The sequence below is a fragment of the Schistocerca serialis genome, chromosome 2 (assembly GCF_023864345.2).
Source record: "Schistocerca serialis cubense isolate TAMUIC-IGC-003099 chromosome 2, iqSchSeri2.2, whole genome shotgun sequence".
In the NCBI taxonomy this organism is placed as follows: domain Eukaryota; kingdom Metazoa; phylum Arthropoda; class Insecta; order Orthoptera; family Acrididae; genus Schistocerca; species Schistocerca serialis.
In genome coordinates, this window is record NC_064639.1 from 124,810,285 (window position 1) to 124,832,828 (window position 22,544).

The 22,544-nt window shown below is 43.8% G+C and overlaps 1 protein-coding gene and 1 non-coding gene across 3 annotated transcripts in view; both read left to right on the forward strand.

Moving 5' to 3' along the window:
* The window catches only part of LOC126455460 (dehydrogenase/reductase SDR family member 11-like), a 270,480-nt gene extending 250,459 nt beyond the window's left edge, over window positions 1-20,021 (forward strand). For both annotated transcript variants that reach the window (XM_050091208.1, XM_050091209.1), the window contains exons 5-6: window positions 13,206-13,349; window positions 19,895-20,021. In XM_050091208.1, the coding sequence (XP_049947165.1) occupies window positions 13,206-13,349; window positions 19,895-19,936 (186 nt within the window). In that variant the 3' untranslated portion in view covers window positions 19,937-20,021. The remainder of the gene's footprint in view (window positions 1-13,205; window positions 13,350-19,894) is intronic.
* Window positions 5,294-5,368, forward strand: Trnas-aga (transfer RNA serine (anticodon AGA)). Its single transcript has one exon. It is a non-coding gene; the product is annotated as a tRNA-Ser (tRNA).
* Window positions 20,022-22,544: the final 2,523 nt, after the last annotated feature.

Genomic DNA, 22,544 nt, shown 5'->3' on the forward strand with positions numbered 1-22,544 from the left:
GTCGATTTGTTTGCGCTCTCTATAGATTAGTTCAGACGTTCTTTGCACAACAGTTTTTAGCATGGATAGGGACTGCAACTGCTGTGTTCGGATGCAGGCTGAGTTGGCATCCCTTCGCTCCCAGCTTCAGGCAGTGTTGGCTTCGGTCACACAGCTTGAGGCTTTTGCCAATGGGCATCACTGTGGGGGTCCGGATGGGGGTTTGTCGGGGACAGCCAGCTCGTCCCACGCATCCCCCCATCGGACTACGACTGTGGTTGCCCGGGATACTGCCCGCATTGAGGCTGATCCCTCACCTGTGGTAGAGTGGGAGGTCGTCTCAAGGTGTGGCAGGGGGCGAAAGACATTCCGGAGGGCTGAACGGAAGGCCTCCCCAGTTTGTTTGACGAACCGGTTTCAGGCTCTGTCTCAGGCTGATACTGATCTTCGGCCTGACATGGCTGCTTGTCCTGTTCCAGATGTTGCCCCTCAGTCTGCAAGACTCAGGCGGTCGCAGAGGGTGGGCTTACTGGTAGTTGGGAGCTCCAACATCAGGCGCGTAATGGGGCCCCTTAGGGATATGGCAACAAGAGAGGGGAAGAAAACCAATGTGCACACCGTGTGCATACCAGGGGGAGTCATTCCAGATGTGGAAAGGGTCCTTCTGGATGCCATGAAGGGTACGGGGTGCACCCATCTGCAGGTGGTCGCTCATGTCGGCACCAATTATGTGTGTCGCTATGGATCGGAGGAAATCCTCTCTGGCTTCCGGCGGCTATCTGATTTGGTGAAGACAGCCAGTCTCGCTAGCGAGATGAAAGCAGAGCTCACCATCTGCAGCATCGTCGACAGGACTGACTGCGGACCTTTGGTACAGAGCCGAGTGGAGGGTCTGAATCAGAGGCTGAGACGGTTCTGCGACCGTGTGGGCTGCAGATTCCTCGACTTGCGCCATAGGGTGGTGGGGTTTCGGGTTCCGCTGGATAGGTCAGGAGTCCACTACACGAAACAAGCGGCTACACGGGTAGCAGGGGTTGTGTGGCGTGGGTTGGGCGGTTTTTTAGGTTAGGTGGCCTTGGGCAAGTACAGATAGGGCAACAGCCTCAACGGGTGCGGGGCAAAGTCAGGACATGCGGCGACCAAGCAGCAATCGGTATTGTAATTGTAAACTGTCGAAGCTGCGTTGGTAAAGCGCTGATAGAAAGCACCGAAGCTGAAATCGTTATAGATACAGAAAGCTGGCTGAAGCCAGAGATAAATTCTGCCGAAATTTTTACAAAGGTTCAGACGGTGTTTAGAAAGGACAGATTGCATGCAACCGGTGGTGGAGTGTTCGTCGCTGTTAGTAGTAGTTTATCCTGTAGTGAAGTAGAAGTGGATAGTTCCTGTGAATTATTATGGGTGGAGGCTACACTTAACAACCGAGCTAGGTTAATAATTGGCTCCTTTTACCGACCTCCCGATTCAGCAGCATTAGTGGCAGAACAACTGAGAGAAAATTTGGAATACATTTCACATAAATTTTCTCAGCATGTTATAGTCTTAGGTGGAGATTTCAATTTACCAGATATAGACTGGGACACTCAGATGTTTAGGATGGGTGGTAGGGACAGAGCATCGAGTGACATTATACTGAGTGCACTATCCGAAAATTACCTCGAGCAATTAAACAGAGAACCGACTTGTGGAGATAACATCTTGGACCTAATGATAACAAACAGACCCGAACTTTTCGACTCTGTTTGTGCAGAACAGGGAATCAGTGATCATAAGGCCGTTGCAGCATCCCTGAATATGGAAGTTAATAGGAATATAAAAAAAGGGAGGAAGGTTTATCTGTTTAGCAAGAGTAATAGAAGGCAGATTTCAGACTACCTAACAGATCAAAACGAAAATTTCTGTTCCGACTCTGACAATGCTGAGTGTTTATGGAAAAAGTTTAAGGCAATCGTAAAATGCGTTTTAGACAGGTACGTGCCGAGTAAAACTGTGAGGGACGGAAAAAACCCACCGTGGTACAACAACAAAGTTAGGAAACTACTGTGAAAGCAAAGAGAGCTTCACTCCAAGTTTAAACGCAGCCAAAACCTCTCAGACAAACAGAAGCTAAACGATGTCAAAGTTAGCGAAAGGAGGGCTATGCGTGAAGCGTTCAGTGAATTCGAAAGTAAAATTCTATGTACCGACTTGACAGAAAATCCTAGTAAGTTCTGGTCTTACGTTAAATCAGTAAGTGGCTTGAAACAGCATATCCAGACACTCCAGGATGATGAAGGCATTGAAACAGAGGATGACACGCGTAAAGCTGAAATACTAAACACCTTTTTCCAAAGCTGTTTCACAGAGGAAGACCGCACTGCAGTTCCTTCTCTAAATCCTCGCACAAACGAAAAAATGGCTGACATCGAAATAAGTGTCCACGGAATAGAAAAGCAACTGAAATCACTCAACAGAGGAAAGTCCACTGGACCTGACGGGATACCAATTCGATTCTACACAGAGTACGCGAAAGAACTTGCCCCCCTTCTCACAGCCATGTACCGCAAGTCTCTAGAGGAACAGAAGGTTCCAAATGATTGAAAGACAGCACAGGTAGTCCCAGTATTCAAGAAGGGTCGTCGAGCAGATGCGCAAAACTATAGATCTATATCTCTGACGTCGATCTGTTGTAGAATTTTAGAACATGTTTTTTGCTCGGGTATCGTGTCGTTTTTGGAAACTCAGAATCTACTATGTAGGAATCAACATGGATTCCGGAAACAGTGATCGTGTGAGACCCAACTCGCTTTATTTGTTCATGAGACCCAGAAAATATTAGATACAGGCTCCCAGGTAGATGCTACTTTTCTTGACTTCCAGAAGGCGTTCGATAAAGTTCCGCACTGTCGCCTGATAAACAAAGTAAGAGCCTACGGAATATCAGACCAGCTGTGTGGCTGGATTGAAGAGTTTTTAGCAAACAGAACACAGCATGTTGTTGTCAATGGAGAGACGTCTACAGACGTTAAAGTAACCTCTGGCGTACCACAGGGGAGTGTTATGGGACCATTGCTTTTCACAATATATATAAATGACCTAGTAGATAGTGTCGGAAGTTCCATGCGGCTTTTCGCGGATGATGCTGTAGTATACAGAGAAGTTGCAGCGTTAGAAAATAGTAGCGAAATGCAGGAAATTCTGCAGCGGATAGGCACTTGGTGCAGGGAGTGGCAACTGACCCTTAACATAGACAAATGTAATATATTGCGAGTACATAGAAAGAAGGATCATTTATTGTATGATTATATGATAGCGGAACAAACACTGGTAGCAGTTACTTCTGTAAAATATCTAGGAGTACGCGCGCGGAACGATTTGAAGTGGAATGATCATATAAAATTAATTGTTGGTAAGGCGGGTACCAGGTTGAGATTCATTGGGAGAGTCCTTGGAAAATGTAGTCCATCGACAAAGGAGGTGGCTTACAAAACACTCGTTATACTTGAGTATTGCTCATCAGTGTAGGATCCGTACCAGATCGGGTTGAAGGAGGAGCTAGAGAAGATCCAAAGAAGAGCGGCGCGTTTCGTCACAGGGTTATTTGGTAAACGTGATAGCGTTACGGAGATGTTTAACAAACTCAAGTAGCAGACTCTGCACGAGAGGCGCTCTGCATCGCGGTGTAGCTTGCTCGCCAGGTTTCGAGAGGGTGCGTTTCTGGATGAGGTTTCGAATATATTGCTTCCCCCTACTTATACCTCCCGAGGAGATCACGAATGTAAAATTAGAGAGATTAGAGCGTGCACGGAGGCTTTCAGACAGTCGTTCTTCCCGCTAACCATATGCGACTGGAACAGGAAAGGAAGGTAATGACAGTGGCACGTAAATTGCCCTCCGCCACACACTGTTGGGTGGCTTGCGGAGTATAAATGTAGATGTAGATGTAGAACGCTTTACCAAAATGATATAAATGGATGGCGTTGCACAAATTTCCAGGAAGTGCAAGTGGAATGTGGAATTCCGGTGGAAACCACAAGTCCGTTGACATACCAAGGCAGTAATCGGTGAAGTCCAGGGTGCAGCATGGCACACAGATTCTAAGTCCATAGCGCAGCCAAGTCGCCATTGAGCAGTAGGTAAACAGTCCACGAGACGAAGCAGTCCACTGCAAGAGTAGCACTTCCGAGTTATGCAGTGGAACATAGCACGATGAGAAGTGGCTTGTAGACTCGGTGGCAGCGTTAAATAAGGCTCCATAGTTAATGAAACCGGCGGCTGGGATCGCTGTATATTCTGGGAGGCCAATCGCTGTGTGGTCTGGGTGGCGAATAGCTGTGGATTGGAGCGCACGCGCGCGAACGCGGTCTGTGATGCTAACAGGTGGCCGCGCATGGAGAAATGCGGCCAACGATGGGTTTCTCGGCCCAACGTAATGGAGCGCCCCTTTGCCCCTTTGCCCCTTTGCCCGCCCCTTTGCCCCTTTGCCCCTTTGCCCGGTGAGGAGCAACTGGCTTGTCGGAAAACTTCCCAATCCGGAAGCTGCACCCCGAAGACTTTCCGGCCCCACGGCTGGACGATGGTTCCTGGAATCCATGCTGCTTGCCGGCCATATCCTTTCGGCCGCACCATAGCCCCGGAGTGGAACTTGGAAGTGGGCAGCGGTTGAGCTCAAGGAGGACCAGGGGCTGCCGTCCGTAGAGAAGTTTCGCTGGAATTTTCGTCTCCGATGGGTGTGGATCTGTAACAGCTGGTAAAAAAAGTTAGTGAGGCATCAGTGGAGTGATCCTGCAGGTATTTCTTCGTCTGTGTTTTGAAAGTGCGGACAATCCTCTCGGTTTCTCCATTTAGCCTGCTGATGGAAGGGTGACGTTCTGACGTGCTGAAAGGCATGCTGGGCACAGTGTAATCCCTGACACAGTACTCGTTAAAGCCTGTGCTATGATAAGTGAGCGGTATTCACCTTATGAGAAAGGATTTTTGTATAGTTATCGACCGCGTGTACCTGAATGGTGGCAAATCAGACTTACATCCACTCTGTAATAACAATGATCCGTCAAGTAAGTTCGAAATGCGATTACACGTCAGGATGGATCAAAAGCAACCCAGAAGATGCTACCAATGAGATAATAATACGGTCGCCAGCCTAATTAGGCATTAACTGAGTTTCTTCCCTATACAAGTTGGTATATATTCATGCAAAATAACAAGTTGTAACACTGCATAATATAAAAGGAGTGCTAGTTCTGCAAGGTTCGCAGGAGAGCTTCTGTAAGGTTTGGAAGGTAGGAGACGAGGTACTGGCGGAAGTAAAGCTGTGAGTAGCGGGCGTGAGTCGTGCTTCGGTAGCTCAGTTGGTAGAGCACTTGCCCGAGAAAGGCAAAGGTCCCGAGTTCGAGTCTCGGTCGGGCACACGGTTTTAATCTGCCAGGAAGTTTCATATCAGCGCACACTCCGCTGCAGAGTGAAAATCTCATTCTGGACTGCATAATATAGTCGAATTTTAGAACCAGAAAAGCTATTGAACTGATAGTTTCACGTTCTGTACTGATATGGATGAATACATAACACTACACTACAATGTGTACTACAAAACTTTATACTGTGTATTAATCTGATTAAAATCGGGGATAGGTTATCCTAGAAATTGCACTTTCGTGTCACACACAAAATGTCGATTTTGATAAACATAAAACATTGACAAATTTTGACTTTTATATTTTCACTTTTGCTGGTGAAACCAATTTAGAACACTTCAGAATTCAAATGAATGAGGGGGGACCCTGAAACTGTTATGATCGCTGTATTTAAAAAATTGATTACTGACTTTATTATGCGTTCAAGATTTCCAGTATATAATTTACTACTCTTTTCATCTTACTTACTGCTCATTTAAATGCCTTTAAATCTGTCTCGAAATAATAAACTTCATTACTATATCAATACTAAAGTTATCTTTCAACTTCGTTAGACCTTCGTTACTCATTTACTGGTTCATTAACAAAACATTTCTTTAAACACCATTCTAACATAGCTAGTTCTGCAAATAATTATTATTAACACAAATTTTAATTTTCATTTCGGGACACTCGGATTGCACAACATTTGGAAAGGACCCTGTCTAGGTTAGTTGTAAGGATAATTAAATGATAGGAAAGTTCTGGTAAAATTTAGGTTATTATTGCACCAGACAATCACAGTTCACTCTCTGATCCACACGAATACAGTACTAAAAGTTTCAACTTGCTAGTGTCGATGCGGCGGTTGGCGGACGGCGAGATGGCGAGGCTCAGAGCACGCATACAACCACAGCTATGGCTCTTGATGTATCGGCACTTTAATTCTTCTTAGCGTCGCAATACTTTTCCATTTAGTGCCTATGGAATTTCGCCATGCTGTGTGGGCGTTGGAACAGCATACCCGAGGCTCAGTGGAGCTACGTCTTCCAGGAGAGCCTCCTCGCTCCAGAAGGTGTTGCTCAGACCAATGCCAAACTCCAACAACAACTGAGCCCGTTGTGCCGTGCAGTGCCCGTGCGCATTTTCCCGCGCTCGCCTGCCATCCACCTTTTACCGCTCCCTCACAGCCCGGGTGTTCACCCGAGGTTTTGCATTCTAGATATCCTAACATATTGCCTACGTATGGACCAGACGCACATTACAATTTTAAACATCTTACAACAGTCTCAACATTTGTTACATTTCAATTATATTACAATATTACTTGGCATTTGACATAAACATTAATATTCACATTCAAACTTGTTTGCAGTTTGCTTAACACAATGGCATGAAACAAAACAAAAATTGAAATCAGAACAGAATCAGATGGGAAGAATTACTTATATGTACAATATTACAGAGTCGTTGTTGTTACAACAGGAAACACGTAACTCCTCGCTAAGGAATTGTCAGTTACGAGCACTTCCTGCAGACCTTCAATCGCAAAATTTTTTTCTAAAGCTGCGATGGTGTTGGTGGTTGACGTGGCATTACATCGGACCATGTACAGAAATTTGAAGTAAACGTCAACCACTATGAACAACATGGCGTTCAACACTGGAACAGCAACATTAATGTGCACCCATTCCCAAAGACGAGCCCGTGGTGGCCAAGAAGAACATGAACGTCGTGCTGATGCCTACTGGCTTTGGTAGAATGGACATATTCGGGTGAGTCATTGAATCTGCTGGTTCAAGTCCGGGCAGTAAGTGAACCTGCTAGCCAGAAGTTAAGTTCAGGATATTCCCCAGTGACCTTGGTCCAGTAGTTGCAGGATGTTCTGACGAAGAGAATGAGAGTGACTACTCGTGGGTGTCCCTCGTCGGAAACGAGTTGAATTAGTCTTTCGATCAACATCAGCTGATGGCAGGCATTAAAGAACTGACGGAGTGCCACGGACGTCCTGGCAGGTTGTCCTTCGTGACATCCATCAAGTATGCGTAGTTTCTTTTGTATCCCGCCTGGTAGGCGGCGCGTGGGTAGGAACGGGAAAAGGGAAATTACGTCGGTATTGCCAATGCATTTAAAGCACCTTTACTAGTGGATAAACATATGCAAACATATTACATAACTTGCAAGGTGGTGCGAATTTGAACCGAAGTGTCCCGGCTGTCTGCACCTGATGAAATGGGCTGAAACAGTCGCGGAGCTCGTAGACCTCGACAGCACCGGCTAGAGGGCGCTGTCGTCTGTGTCTCTCCTAGTGCCAACCTAGCAGAGCAGACCTACGTTGTGGCATCGTAGCTATCGATACCACAGTTTTTAGTGTACCTCGTCGTTGCCGGTTGAGTCTGCTACAGGGAGCTGGTAATGGGAAATAAATCTGTGAGTGCTTATGTTTCTTTGTCTATGTGAAAACACAGAATTTCTTCGTCATTTTTTTCTGTTTTCCGTCTTTCCTTAGTTGTTTTAAATTCGTGGAGGTATGTTCCGTGTTTGCAAGTAATCGAAGGCACTCACATTTATGAGTGAAAGAACGCCAGAAATCGGCACAGCTGGAGCATGGGAACTAATGAGTACACCTCCAGGACCTCACGCATGAGTTAAAAGCGCTGTACATCGTAAGTAACACCCAACGCTAATTTCACACTACGGAATTTTGTACTACAAAACCTGATTCTAACCTAAAATGCAAGAGTAAAACACGAAAAAATATAACACAGTTGACTCTAACCTGAAAGGCAAGAGAAAAACACGAAAAAAATGTAGCACAGCAACACATTGTATCTACCACATAATACGCTTATTGTATGTACAAAAAGAAACATGTAGCACAGGCCACTGTAGATGCTTCACAAATAAAAGAAGCGAAACGCGTATGGCAATAAAGAAATTGCCTTCAGTTATTTACACAGAGGGAACATATCTCCACGAACAGAATTTCTTCATTATCGAACTCCAGATCGGGTTCCCATGGAAAGCGCGAGAGGGCATCAGCGTTGGCATGCTCAGTCGTGTCGCGGAGGTGAATCTCGTACTGGTCGCACGCCAAAGGTAAAGCGCAGCGCTGGAGGCGGTGAGCAGTCCTGTCTGGTGCTGCACTGAGTAGCGAGGTGAGAGGTTTACGATCCGAGACAAGGTGAAACTTTGCGCCGTACACAAAACCAAGGAAGTTCTATAACGTGAAGACGGTGACGAGCGCTTCTTGTTCTATTTGGGAGCCCCTGCGTTGTGTGTCAGTCAACGTTTTCGATGCATAGGCCACACGGCGCTCAGAGCCATGCCCCTCCTTGTGTGCCAGGACCGCTCCAAAGCCTGAACCAGACGCGTCTGTTACAACAACTATCTGCTTTGTTGGATCAAAACGTGCGAGACACGGGACCGTCGACAACTAGGATTTCAATCGAAATTAGAATTTTATTAATACCTTCAGCTGTTTATGGGTGTTGATATATATCAACGGGGACAGGTGAAAATGTGTGCCCCGACCAGGACTCGAACCCGGGATCTCCTGCTTACATGGCAGACGCTCTATCCACCTGAGCCGCCGAGGGCACAGAGGATGGCGCGACTGCAGGGACTATCTCGCGCACTCCTCCCGCGAAATGCACATTCTCACCTTATACGTCTACACACTAAATTCGTAGTGTCCCTACCCGACACGCACATTACTCGTGGAAGACATTCTTGCCAAGTCCCGTAAGAGTTCGGGGAATATGTGTGCATCCGCACAGAAGAAGGAGGTCATGGCCGGTATTGCCAGAACTATGCATTTATATGGATATGGTGTCTGGTCTTTCGGACATGTCCGAAAGAACGGACACCATATCCATATAAGGATTTCAATCAGTGGAAGGCGCGCTCTCAAGTTGGTGTACGCTGGAAAGGCACCACTCTTTTGCATAACGGAGACAAAGGGGCGGATTCTGTTGCTGCTGCGAGTAAGTACTTTCGACATCTTCCCAGAAAGCACCAGAGTTACTTAAGCGTTGTTGATCTGGAGAATTTGGTTAGGACTTCGACATGTTTATCCAGTGGACGGATGCCAGAGCTGGAAATGATGTGGCCGAGGTACCCAGTCCCAGTTTGGAAGAAACAACATTTGTCTTTCCTGCATTTTAGGCCAGCCTCCCTTAAGACGCTGTATAAAGATCTCGGATTGAGAACGCGTTCCTCTGCGGTTCTCCATTACAATGATGTCGTCTAGATAGTTAATGTGACCATCCACTTTGAGTACTGATCGTTCCCAACACCGTTGCAAAATGGCGGTAGCACTTGCAATACCAAATGGTAGGCGTTTCAAACGATGTAACCCATGCGGCGTGTTAAATGCAAGAAACTGTTGCACCAAAGGAAAGTTGGTAGTATGCATCCGCTAGGTCTGTTTTAGAGAAGAAGTTTCCACCTTTTAATCTGGACAGTGGTTTTTCCTGCTTCGGAATAGGGCATGTCTCAATTTCTGGGCGTTGACGGCTACTTTAAAACCTCCGCAAAGGCGGACCATCTCTGGTGGCTTTCGCACTATGACTAACGGTGTTGTCAGTTGATTAGAAGGAAAAGGTTCTATTACTTCAATTGCAGTTAGGCGATCCAACTCGTACTTGGTACCTGAGAGATAATGGAACGGGGCCGCGCGGGATTAGCCGAGCGGTCTAGGGTGCTGCAGTCATGGACTGTGCGGCTGGTCCCGGCGGAGGTTCGAGTCCTCCCTCGGGCATGGGTGTGTGTGTTTGTCTTTACGGTAATTTAGGTTAAGTAGTGTGCAAGCTTATGGACTGACGATCTTGGCAGTCAAGTCCCATAAGATTTCACACGCATTTTTTTGTTTGTTTTTTGAACGGGGCGGGCTCGGAAGTACCGAGGCCATGCATTGCGTCTGACTGCGATATGTGCCTCGAAATCCTTTGCGATGCCGAGTTCCGGGGTGAACATGTCCTCATAATACAGGCAAAATGCCTCTAGGTCCGAGTACGGAACGCCTTCGGAAACTGAATTCACAGAATCGTCTATCGAAAATCCAAATTTCTGAAAAGGTAATCGGAATGGAGTCACTGTTAACTACTAAGAAGGCGAGTGAAATTACAATATGTTTTTGGCAGTGCGACTACGTACTGGAATGGTATGATTATCGTACGTCATTAGACGTCTCTTTGTTTCTTGCAACGAAGTATCTCCAAATATCAAACAGGTAGCGTAATTCAGGATGCTCAGGGTTTCTCTGCAACTTGTACTTCTGTGAAAAGCTTACAGGAGGTCAGTTGATGGTCTGTAGTGGCTACCAGATTAACATCCTTCTGTTTGCAGGAGGTTGTCTTGCCTGACGGGACTTGTGACACACAGAAGCTATTTGACCGTCGGAAGTCCTCGCTTTTATGTGTTTGAAAACAATCCGGACATGAAGGCGAACTTTTCGGTACCCAAGATCGGTTTCGACCGGCTCGAGCGGGACGTTATTGGTTAATGGTACGGCGCCCCGCCTGTACTGTTGCTGCGTCCAAATCGCTACTGGCTGCTGCCTCCGATGTATTTACATTAACGGCTGCTGCGTCGATAAACGACTTAAGTTTCTTGCCTGCCGCTCAGGTCACTTCGAAGCTTTGTGCTATCTACGAATCTTTGTCTAATGATGAGTCTTGAGTTGGACTGCCTCATCCTGAAAATCCCTGTCTGGAGTATCCGGATCATCATGTCCCTGATCATTTCTTCTCCTTTAGGCGTAACAAGAGGACATTTTCGCCCTAAGTCTTGCAACTCCGCTGCTCATTCTCCATGAGTCTGGTTTGGCTGTTTCTTGCATTGGTAAAAGACTACACGGGATGAAATAACAAGGATATGCCGCTGGTAAGACTTAGTGAGCAACGAGCGATTATTTGAAAAGTGAACTCCGAAGGCTTAGATAAGTAGCCCATAAATCTCAGGTTTTGACGAAGACAAAAAACAAAGATTTCATGAGGCTGGTATCAGTTATCTAGCATGTGTGGAAATGCTCCAGTAATCTTAATTCATAGGCTTCCCAATCCTCCAATGCCTCATCAAACGAAGGAAAAGCTGGCACCTGCTGTGTTACTTGCGTCTGCAGGAAACCTTTAGGAAGTGATTGGAGGCTTCTGGTTCTGGTTCTCGACCAGCTGCTGAATAAGTTGCGTGAGAAGCGCTTCCAGTATAGATGGTTGCTGGCTCGTCGCGATTTTTATTGTGTTGTAACCAGGAATAAAACAACAAATGTTCTACAGTTTACTAACACAAAACTGATACAAATAATTCTGTCACCAAGCAGCACCAAGTGGCAGGCGAACACTTTATGAAAATAGTATAAGTCGATGGTGGTTATACCAATGTCCAGGCGGTTCAAGTGGAATGTGCAATTCCGGCGGAAATCACAAGTCCTTTGACTAATAAACCTAGTGAAGAAGTCCAAGTTCCAGTGTGGCAGCAAGATTCTAAATCCAGTGCGTGGCCAAGTCGACATCGAGCAGCAGGTACACCAGTCCAAGAGACGAAACCGCAGCGTAGCATTTCCGAGCTGTGGAGCAGAACATAGCGCGATAAGAAATGGCGTGTAAACGTCGGTGGCGGCGTTAATAAGGTTCCAGAGTTAATGCAGACGCTGTATATTCTTGGCGACCAGTGGCTGCACATCTGAAGATGGTCATTACCGATCGAAACCGGTAGTCTTAGGACCTAACATGTTGTTATCACAGTTGGAAGTAAAGATTTATTCTACACTTTTTGGATCACTGTTCGATTCACAACTATGTCGGAACTTGTACAGGATCTGGTTGGAGGCTGTCCCGAACATTCCCGCTCGGACGTGTAGTCTTTTCTCTGATGAACGTTTTATTTACTGGAGTATGCGGGATAGAAACATCTTCAAAGAAAAACCCACCCCGCCCAAAGTAAGACATGCGGAGCGCATGTATTACTTTGGGCAGGGAGGACTGAAATCTTTGATCCGTACTTGTTTGACGATACCGTGATCTATGATACTTACTTGAAGATGTTCCGTGACTGGCTTCCTTCAAGGCTATAGAATTTGGGCATCAACACCAAGGTTATTCACCGACACCAGGGGAATCCGCAACGTTGCAATTGCTGTTCAGGAATGGCTCGCTGCTCTGTTTTCTGGCCAATGGATAGGACACGGGTCTGACCTACGAAGTCCTTACGTTAGGCGCCTCGAAAGCTGGACCTCAAGACTCAACCAAACGTTCTGTGGGGGATCATCAAATCATTTTATCAGTAAAAGGCGGAACAGGAATATTTATGCGTTGCGGGTAAGTGTGTTCAAAGAGACAGCAGCTGCTAACGAGAAGGAGTAGGATGACATAGAACAGGAATAATGGTGGTGCACATACTGACATTTTGGAGAAATAAATGCTATTAAACTTACAATGAAATAGTTTCACACGTAAAGGTTCGTTCTGGGCGCCCTGCAATTCGATGTTCCACAGATCATTTTGAAAGATAACTGAACACTAACTCAGGAGAAGTCCTCACCTTGAAACCACCGTAGTACGATAAGGTAAAAGTTAGCAAAAAGGCCTTCTTGGTGGAAACTGGTAAGCAGTACTTTCTTAAGTTACTCAACGACTACTTTGCGTTGCAGTTTCGTAAAAATATTACGCTATAGCAAGACTGTAGTTGGAAAATAAATTTCTGTCTTCAAAATCGTCGTAAATTTAACAAAACGAAGCACAGAAGCACGTTACTTAACGTTATCTGTCATCCAAAACTTGGCTCATGCCACTTGTTTTCCATGTATTGCTCCCTTTACTTGTAGTTATTCACGCTGCTATATTTATCCAACAGCAGATCTGTCCGGGAGTGGTGAGGACGGAGATCTTTAAGCAGCTGACCGGCCTGCCGGACGACTTTTGGGAGGGCCTTTTCCTGGAGCCTGAAGACATTGCAGAGGCAGTCGTCTTCATGCTGTCACAGCACCCTCGCGTGCAGGTGAGTCCCTGTCCTGTACAAACAGTTTGAAGGATAGAAACTTGACATAGTCTCTAACATAAAGTTAATTGCGAATCAAATGAAATCAGACTCGAACCGCGCTTATTTTGAATGCTTACAACATCACCCTGAAATCAAGGTGTACGCCAAAAATAAGCTCTAAATCGGCTAAATAGCTGATCGGTGCACTGTGATCTACACAGTTAGCGTGCCACAGGGTTCTGTTCTGCCCCCGTTGTTTTCCTTGGTATATACTTACTTGTGAGCCGAAACATTACGATCGCTGTCCGTCGAGAGCCTGTGGCTGAGCGAACACATGATGCAGTTGAAATATATAACAGAGGCAGAGAAGCTCTCGAGGGCCTGCATCACGATCACAAACTACCTGTTGTATTTTCTTTAACCGCTTGTATGTCGTCTCATTGTCTCTGTAGAGCTGTACCATCGGAAGCAAGAGAGGATGTTGGTTGGTGGCCGGTATCCTCGTTCTGTAACACAAACTGCACGCAATAAGTAACTGGGTTCTTTATTTATAAACAAAGAGCCACTTAAGTTTCCATGTGCTGTGGTACAAGCTCTCTTCTGCATAGTTCACGTAGCCCCAATTCTATATTAACTATAAGATTGCTATGTGCTGCCTGTTTCTGTGCTAGAGGCTAAGTCTGCAGCTCGGTCACGGTGAAACGCTGGAACTCCATGGCGTACGGACGCGAACGCCGGCCAGGGTGGCCGAGTGGCTCTAGGCGCTTCAGTCTGGAACCATACGACCGTTACGGTCGCATGTTTGAATCCTGCCTCGGGCATGGATGTGTGTGATGTCCTTAGGTTAGGTTTAAGTAGTTCTAAGTTCTAGGGGACTGATGACCTCAGATGTTAATGCCCATAGTGCTCAGAGCCATTTGAACCATTTGAACAGACGCGAACCAACTGACATGCTACGCTCTAACTGTGAGTAAGTGGCTAAACTCGAACGAACTGGCTAGCTAACTGGCCCTCCGGTTCGCGGTGGCGATCCTATATACTGGCAGCTGAGAGGGCGTTGGCGGCGCGTTTCCAGCGAGTCTTGTCTTTGACCCCTATCGATACTCTCTTAACCTCTAAGTCGCTTGGTGTGCGGGCGCCAGCGTACACCAGCTCACCACAGGCCCATAATTTACTGCACATCGTTACTTGTGCGTACACATCTGGTGCCATATACCTCCGGAAACCTACTGAGGACTTGTCGATCCCATGCCAAGCAGAATCGCTGCTGTATTGTGTTCCAACGGTGGGTCGTCCGACATCAAGCAAATAAAATGCCACAGTTTCAGGTCTTTACTTGTCTTGTAAAGATAAAATTTTATGTGAAAATTTGTACTATGTCTAGGAATGAAACCCCAGTCTCTTGTTTACTAGGCAGGTGCGTTAGCCACTAAGCCACTTTGGCACAGCAGTTCGCACCACTACACAGCTTACCCTGGCATGCCTCCCTACGCAATCCAAATTCTCACTGCCGCCCCAGTCTACCTTAAATTACCCTTTACACACGAACAGAATTATCGAGGCTCTCCTTGTTCTACAGTAGCACCTCAGCATCGAACTTAAATTGGGGACCTCCCCTGAAACCAGGAGCAGGTACTTATACAGATGAAATGACGTATCTGCACGAGACCAGTAAAGTCACTGAAACTGGGTCATTTCATTTGTATAAGTACCTGCTCCTGGGTTTCAGGGGAGGTCCCCAATTTAAGTTCGATGCTGAGGTGCTATTCCACAACATGGAGAGCCTCGGTAATTCTGTTCATACGTAAGGGTAATTTAAAGTAGACTGAGGCAGCAGTGAGAATTTGAATCGAGGAGGGAGGCTTAGAAGCTTAAATAATTTCCATCGCCTAGGTGCCACAGACCTTAGTACCTCACAATAATGTCAACTTGTTATCTTGTGTTAACAGTCCGACAGAGGCGGGACGAACTGACCAACAACAAAGTGATACTGTTAGGATTCCGTTTTTACCAACTGAGGTACGGATCCCTAAAAATTGAGCCGTTCCTGTACATTATTGAACCGTCGGATACGCAGAGCCATCCCTCCTTAGAAGACAGGCTGGTTGTTGATCAAATCGGATTATCAATGTAATGTCAAAGTAATGCCGTCAGAGTGTACGCTGTTCTGTTAACTCTACTATGTATACTTTTACTGACATGTTAAAATTTAAATTCGTTCTTTATAAAAGTACCCCTATTGTCATAGCACAACAAATGAAAATCACAAGTATAAGCTATGAAATTAATAAAATATACAGCTGCATCCGTAATAAAATGCAGGCTCCAGCTTTCAAGAAAATGTTTTGATATGCTTGATTTTCCGCGAAATGATCGCCATATCGCGAGATATTTACAACGGTAACGAAGTTGCTTTTCTAAATTTTAATTACATTAAAGAACGTGACTGCGCCATATGTGGCTTCGCACACTGCTGGTAGTACTTCCACTTCTTATGCTTTGAACATTTTTATGATAGACATCACCCTAGGGAATACACGGGTTCTCTTTCAGTACAAAAGTAAAAATCAAAGCAAAAACTGATCATGAAATAGAGCGAAAGTGTTACAAATGTCTGCGAGTCTAGTAACTGAGGCGGGATGTGGGGACCAGCCCGATATTCACCTAGTGCCTACCCGAGTCCAGGAAGCGGCGCATTAGCGCTCTCGCCTAACCTGGCGAGTCGTAAGGATGTATAAGATATGAGACGATAAAATCTAATTTTAACAATATTTAAAATGCTTACTTATTTTGTAAATAATTTCATTATATTTTACGATGACGCAAAAGCATTAACGTCACTGATCTCACATACTTTAGTGACACCAAAAGGAAAAAAATAATATCTTGAGACTGGATTTAATTCCAACTTGTGCTGTTAGCTACGCGCTTACTTTAACAACATGCAGTAGCGTTAAAACTCTGACTCCCACTTTCTCCTAAACTATTGATCTTACGTCTCTAACACAAAATAAGTGTCCATTTATTTTCCTCCTACTTTCATCAAGCGAAGTTTCGACTGTGTCAGAGAGCGACCTATTGTGGCTCCTACTTGTAAGATATGTCAGGAAACTCCACGTCCTCACATAGAACATGAAGGTCTTGCAATATTTCTCCACCAGAAATGTAGATCGGCGAGTCCCTACAGACCCCAAAAGTCAGTCTTGGAAAACTAATACACAGTCGAAATTAACCACCATCCCTCTGGACTACAGTGATGTAATTACGTTTCTTAAAGTAAGAAAGTTAGGCGGTTATAAGAGTCGAGGGACATGAAAGGGAAGCAGTGGTTGGGAAGGGAGTGAGATAGGGTTGTAGCCTATCCCCGATGTTATTCAATCTATATATTCAGCAAGCAACAAGGGAAACAAAAGAAAAATTCGGAGTAGGTATTAAAATCCATGGAGAAGAAATAAAAAGGTTCGGAGATGACATTGTAATTCTGTCAGAAACAGCAAAGGACCTGGAAGAGCAGTTGAATGGAATGGACAGTGTCTTGAATGGAGGATATAAGATGAACATCAACAAAAGCAAAACGAGGATAATGGAATGTAGTCGAATTAAATCAGGTGACGACGAGGGAATTAGATTAGGAAATGAGACACTTAAAGTAGTAAAGTAGTTTTGCTATTTGGGGAGTAAAATAACTGATGATGGTCGAAGTAGAGAGGATATAAAGTGTAGAATGGCAATGGCAAGGAAAGCGTTTCTGAAGAAGAGAAATTTGTTAACATCGAGTATAGATTTAAGTGTTAGGAAGTCGTTTCTGGAAGTATTTGTATAGAGTGTAGCCATGCATGGAAGTGAAACATGGACGATAAATAGTTTGGACAAGAAGAGAATAGAAGTTTTCGAAATGTGGTGCTACAGAAGAATGCTGAATATTAGATGGGTAGATCACGTAACTAATGAGGAGGTATTGACTAGAATTGGGGAGAAGAGAAATTTGTGGCACAACTTGATTAGAAGAAGAGATCGGTTGGTAGGACATGTTCTGAGGCATCAAGGGATCACCAATTTAGTATTGGAGGGCAGCGTGGAGGGTAAAAGTCGTAGAGGGAGACCAAGAGATGAATACACTAAGCAGATTCAGAAGGATGTAGGTTGCAGTAGGTACTGGGACGTGAAGAAGGTTGCGCAAGATAGAGTAGTATGGAGAGTTGCATCAAACCAGTCTCAGGAATGAAGACCACAACAACAACAACAAAGTAAGAATAATCATACTGACTCAATGGAAACTGATATGTTCATTTCCTGCAATTTTTGGACTTTTTTCTTCTCTTTCTGAAATTATGTCATTGCTGAGTTTTGTGAAGAAATTTTAGGATGCTAGTTGGGGACCGCACCGGGACGGGGATGATGGCAGGATCAGGCAGCGGACCTCGAGTAATCAAAGCGTTTAAAACGATTCGAAAAGCTCTTCAGCTACACGTATTTGCTGTTTCTTTGCTGTGTAAAAAGGGTATCAGAACGGAAATACTTACGGATGACATAATTTAGGTTTCGTTTCAAAAACACGAAATGTTTAACTTATTTCATCAAACTCATTTCATTTAGATCCGTTGCCTCACCAAAGCTTAACTTTTTCAAGTTATTCGACGGTGATGTAAAGAGTGAGGTGTTTACTCTCCATGCCTATTTGTTCTTCTGCATTAACCTTATTAACGTGACCCTCAACTTTTTAAGCTAAGCAAGAACCGATGAACAATTGTCTCAGGAGATACGTTGATGTGCACAATGATTATCTGGAAAGGCTCTGCGTTGCCAATATTCTCGAAATGAAATTACAATTAGCGTTGTCCACTGAATCAGATCTGACAACAAGTGCCGTAATATTTACAATAGCAGAAAGTGCACCTTACCTTGCCATTTAACTTGAGAATTCTCTTGGCCGTTGTTGAGACAGCAAGAGAAGGAAGATTGATGCAGTTGTCTGTTAGTTTAGCGGCAAAGTGTTCGCCTTTCAAGCGGAAGAGTGCATTAGTTATCGGTTCTAATCTCGCCGGAGCCAAGATTTTTACCTCTTATGTTAAAGAGGCACTACCAACAGCACTGAATGGTTTGTTAGCTGGATTTCGTTAGGTGTATATACGTACTGCTACATTTATACAATCTCGTGGTAGTCCCTCATGTAACGCTACTTCATAGACTGTGGACTGAACGTAGAGACAGACCATTTCGAAGCCGAAAGCGCGTTTTGTCCTGGTAGTTCGTGACAATTTGGGATGCTTTCTTCTATGGAAAAACCAGTTTTAAGTAACAGTATTGTGATCAGTTGTAATTGATTTGCATTAGTACCGTGCGTGTTTTCATTGGTATATTCAACACAAAAGATAAAACATCAGAGATAAATGAATCAGTAGCAATATAGTCACCCACACTGTCTAAAAGAGTCAAACAATGTTCGGAGAGGTTTTTTTTCGATTTCACGTCTATAGACAACATGTTCGTAGCACTCTCCTTGCATGTTATGCTGTGTTAACAGTCATCAAGGTTGCCCAGTTCAGGCCAACGTTGAGGAAAGAGGTCTCGCTAATTCTGTCACCGACTATACATGTCATTATCTGCAGAGAACTCGTTCAGAAAGAAACGTAAAACAAAATTCGAATTCTTGTATAGATAGGATTACAATACATTGTACATTTATAGAAGATACCCCAGATCAGTTTTTCCCGGCGGGGTCAGGGATTTTCTCTGGCTCGTGATGACTGGGTGTTGTGTGATGACCTTAGGTTAGTTAGGTTTAAGTAGTTCTAAGTTCTAGGGGACTGATGACCATTGATGTTAAGTCCCATAGTGCTCAGAGCCAGATCAGTCTGAAATTGGCAGTCATCAATATAAGAATTTCAGAGGTGACATCTACAGTTGGCTGTATCAGTTTTTGCACACTGCTGTAATAACCAGATTCTCGCCAGACAGCATAAACGTATCATCTCACACAGCTGCAGAGTGTGGGGTATCGAGGAAAAAAGATACCGAGTCTGAACTGTTGATAACAGTGACACATATCTGTAGAATGAAATATAGCATAAAATGATTAATGCGCGGCACAAAATTTAGAATAAATGTTTTCCCTGTATCATGATACTGGCCACTTACAAAACACAGCCTTATGAGCCAATAGCGGTCAGACTAGGTTTCTGTGTGTCAATTCTTTTCTTTATTCCTCGTGATAATAAGCTACCAGATAGCAGATAGTTAAATTACGCTGCTGAATGTAAAGGACTAAATGAGATGTGCAAAGTCTGAATCATCATATTTACAATAATCTGGAGATGACGTCTCGAGCAGCGAGTGAGATTTACAGAATCATGTGCCTCCTAAATTCCTCTAAACTTGAGATACTAGAGTGCTTGGTTCAGGTACGTAATGTGTAGTCGTAAATAACACACACGAGGGAAAGATTCTGTAATATAATTATGCTGGTTGTTTTGTTATCATATAACTTAAATGCTTATCAATCGTCATAGTTCTAAGGTGTAGAGCAATGAGGAACTAACTGTCTACAATGTGATATGTTACAGGTACATGACATCATCATCCGAGCAACAGGATCCGACATCTAACCGGTCAGTTACGCAGAACAATCAATTTCAATAGTATGACCATTTACGGTGTCGGTGAGAGATGATTCTCTGACGTTTGTATTCTAGGATAGTTTAAATAAAGTCTTTTCAGCACGATATTTGTGATATGTTTTGGTTTGCTGCAAACGCGTGGCATACTTTCATAAATGCCTTAACAGCTATGATGACAAAATTTCCAGGAAATACTCTGCCATGATTTGGGTGTACGACGTGGCACCAACAGTGTCGTCAAATCTTTGTCATGTATGTTGTTTTGCGCTGTTATCTGCATATCAGTGGCCAAGAATTCTGCAGGCGTGCAGTGATCTTGCTCGCGTGCAAAGTTTGTCGCCTGGCTGTGCATTTTCCCCACTGTAACGCCACGTTGTCTCTGTGGAAAGAGGGAAAACTGCAAACATACCACATTTGGATGGCAAATGCAGTCCCACAAAGGACACTGAACGTCTGCATGTGGCTTCATTTCATACTTTATAGCAAATTAGATCACAAAGAAATTCAATATTATGTTACTATTTTTGGCGCACTGTAAACACAATAAAATTGGTATCTGGTATAAGCTGTCTGCTTACAGACTGATAGAGACAACTTTGCAGATTTTTGTCACTCAGTTACTTTCATAATTTTTGAGACTCAATTGATTTCATAATTGGAAAAAGCCTTTTATGCTCATACGTTGGTCGACACATTATCACGTTTGCAGCCTCCTTATGGATACTTGGAAACTCTTCCCAACAAAAAAAATGTAGAAGTCTTGAACAGTTTTGTCGCAAAAAAAGTCTTTTAAACGGTAATTGCAGCACAAATAGATTGGTTCTGTATGCACATTCAAAGGGGTGCTTTCAACTGGAACGGCAAATGGTCTCAAAACAGTTCAAAAACAGGATGGGAGAACTGCTGTTTCCTCAAAATGTTTAGACTACTATTGCTGAAATTCTTTCAGCGCCACGACGAATTCTACAAAACTCGCGTTATCTCTGGCGCCACTGGCAGTTTATTGTCAGAAATTGTACCTTCTACAATGCGATTTTCTTTTTAAATGAATCCGCATCAAATCAGAAACAAGCTCTCGCCCTTTAGGAGCGTGCAGTCAAGTCAAATTAGTCCACCTAAAGACGAGGTCTGCAATCAATTGTGGATGTTCCACTTCTCATTCCTGCTTTCCTTTCTCCTACAGAAACTCAGCATCATAAAATCGTTTCAGGTACGCCCCTTGACTTAAATAATGTTATTTGTAGTAACATATAACGTCTCCATACTCTTTATTCAGTTTCATTAAAAACTGTTGCAACTGATTACAATAGTTTTTAACGTTTTTATGCAGTGACAGCAACTGATATTGTTTATATAAGAATATACAGCCCTCAGTTAAACTGCAACTGAGGGCTGTATGTTCTTATATAAACAATATCAGTTGCTGTCGCTGCATAAAAATGTTAAAAATTATTAAATTCGTGCCAGCTGAGGCCCAGAAAGCAGCTAATAAGTATGTAGATGTTATGCATAAGATCTGCAAAACAGGTATGGCCATCACTTTTATTAAACAATGTAAATTTTGCAAAGTAATCCCGGAATTTGTTAAAGGTTTTATAAACAGTAAAATGTGCAATAAGTCGCCTAGTCTTAAACGGATATTGATACAGCAAATATTAGTTGAAAGAACGGTGGAGCTTTACACGAAAAAAGACAACCTCAACGCTGAAGCATATGACCTTCAATTATTTTTGTCTAAAACATTTAGAGATAAATACAATTTTCAGATAGATGGGTTCTGGTTGCATGTCAACTTATGGTTAGATAATCGTAAAATTGAAATTGCTCAACGACATGACAAAAAGTTAAAGAAATTAGTTAGTCGAGTTAATTCCGGCGTATCCTAAAATGCATGCAAAAGGGAGGCTGCCCAGTCTGTGTTTCATCAACACGCTGTAAATAAAACAGATATTATTTTCACAGAGGACGAAAATAAATTGTTAAGTAAAGGCTTCATATATAATGTAGAACCTAGTTTAACCCCTCAAAATCTTCGGAAGTTGGTAGTGGATCTTAAGGTTGGCCTTGATAGCGGTAAAGTAGATAAAAGTATCCAAACGAGGCTTGCTTACGATGCTTGTAAAATAATACAAAAAGAGTGTCTAGGTAGTAATACGTTCACGAAAGATATGCGCAATGTTAAAAACATTAACGAAAAACTAAGAAACAATGAAGCCCTAATAACTAAGGCCGATAAGGGGAACACGATTATCGTTTCTACAAAAAAGAATATATTCAGAAAACGGAAATGTTCTTTGAAGAGAATGGCATCGTACCACTAGAGGTAGACCCAACGCCCGCCATACAGAGGGATATTAGAGCGAGTCTTAGCAATACTAAGAAGTTGATCCGAGAATTTAGAAAAAAGGCATTGATAAACATGAACCCCAAGGCCCCGACGCTAAGGAGTCAGTTTAAGCTCCACAAAATTTCCCATCCGATCCGCCCTATTGTGGATGGCACCAATAGTGCTTATCATAAATTAGCGAGACACTTACATTATAAAATTAAAGAATATTTCGTGTTTCAAAATAATTTTTCGATTAAAAATTCAATG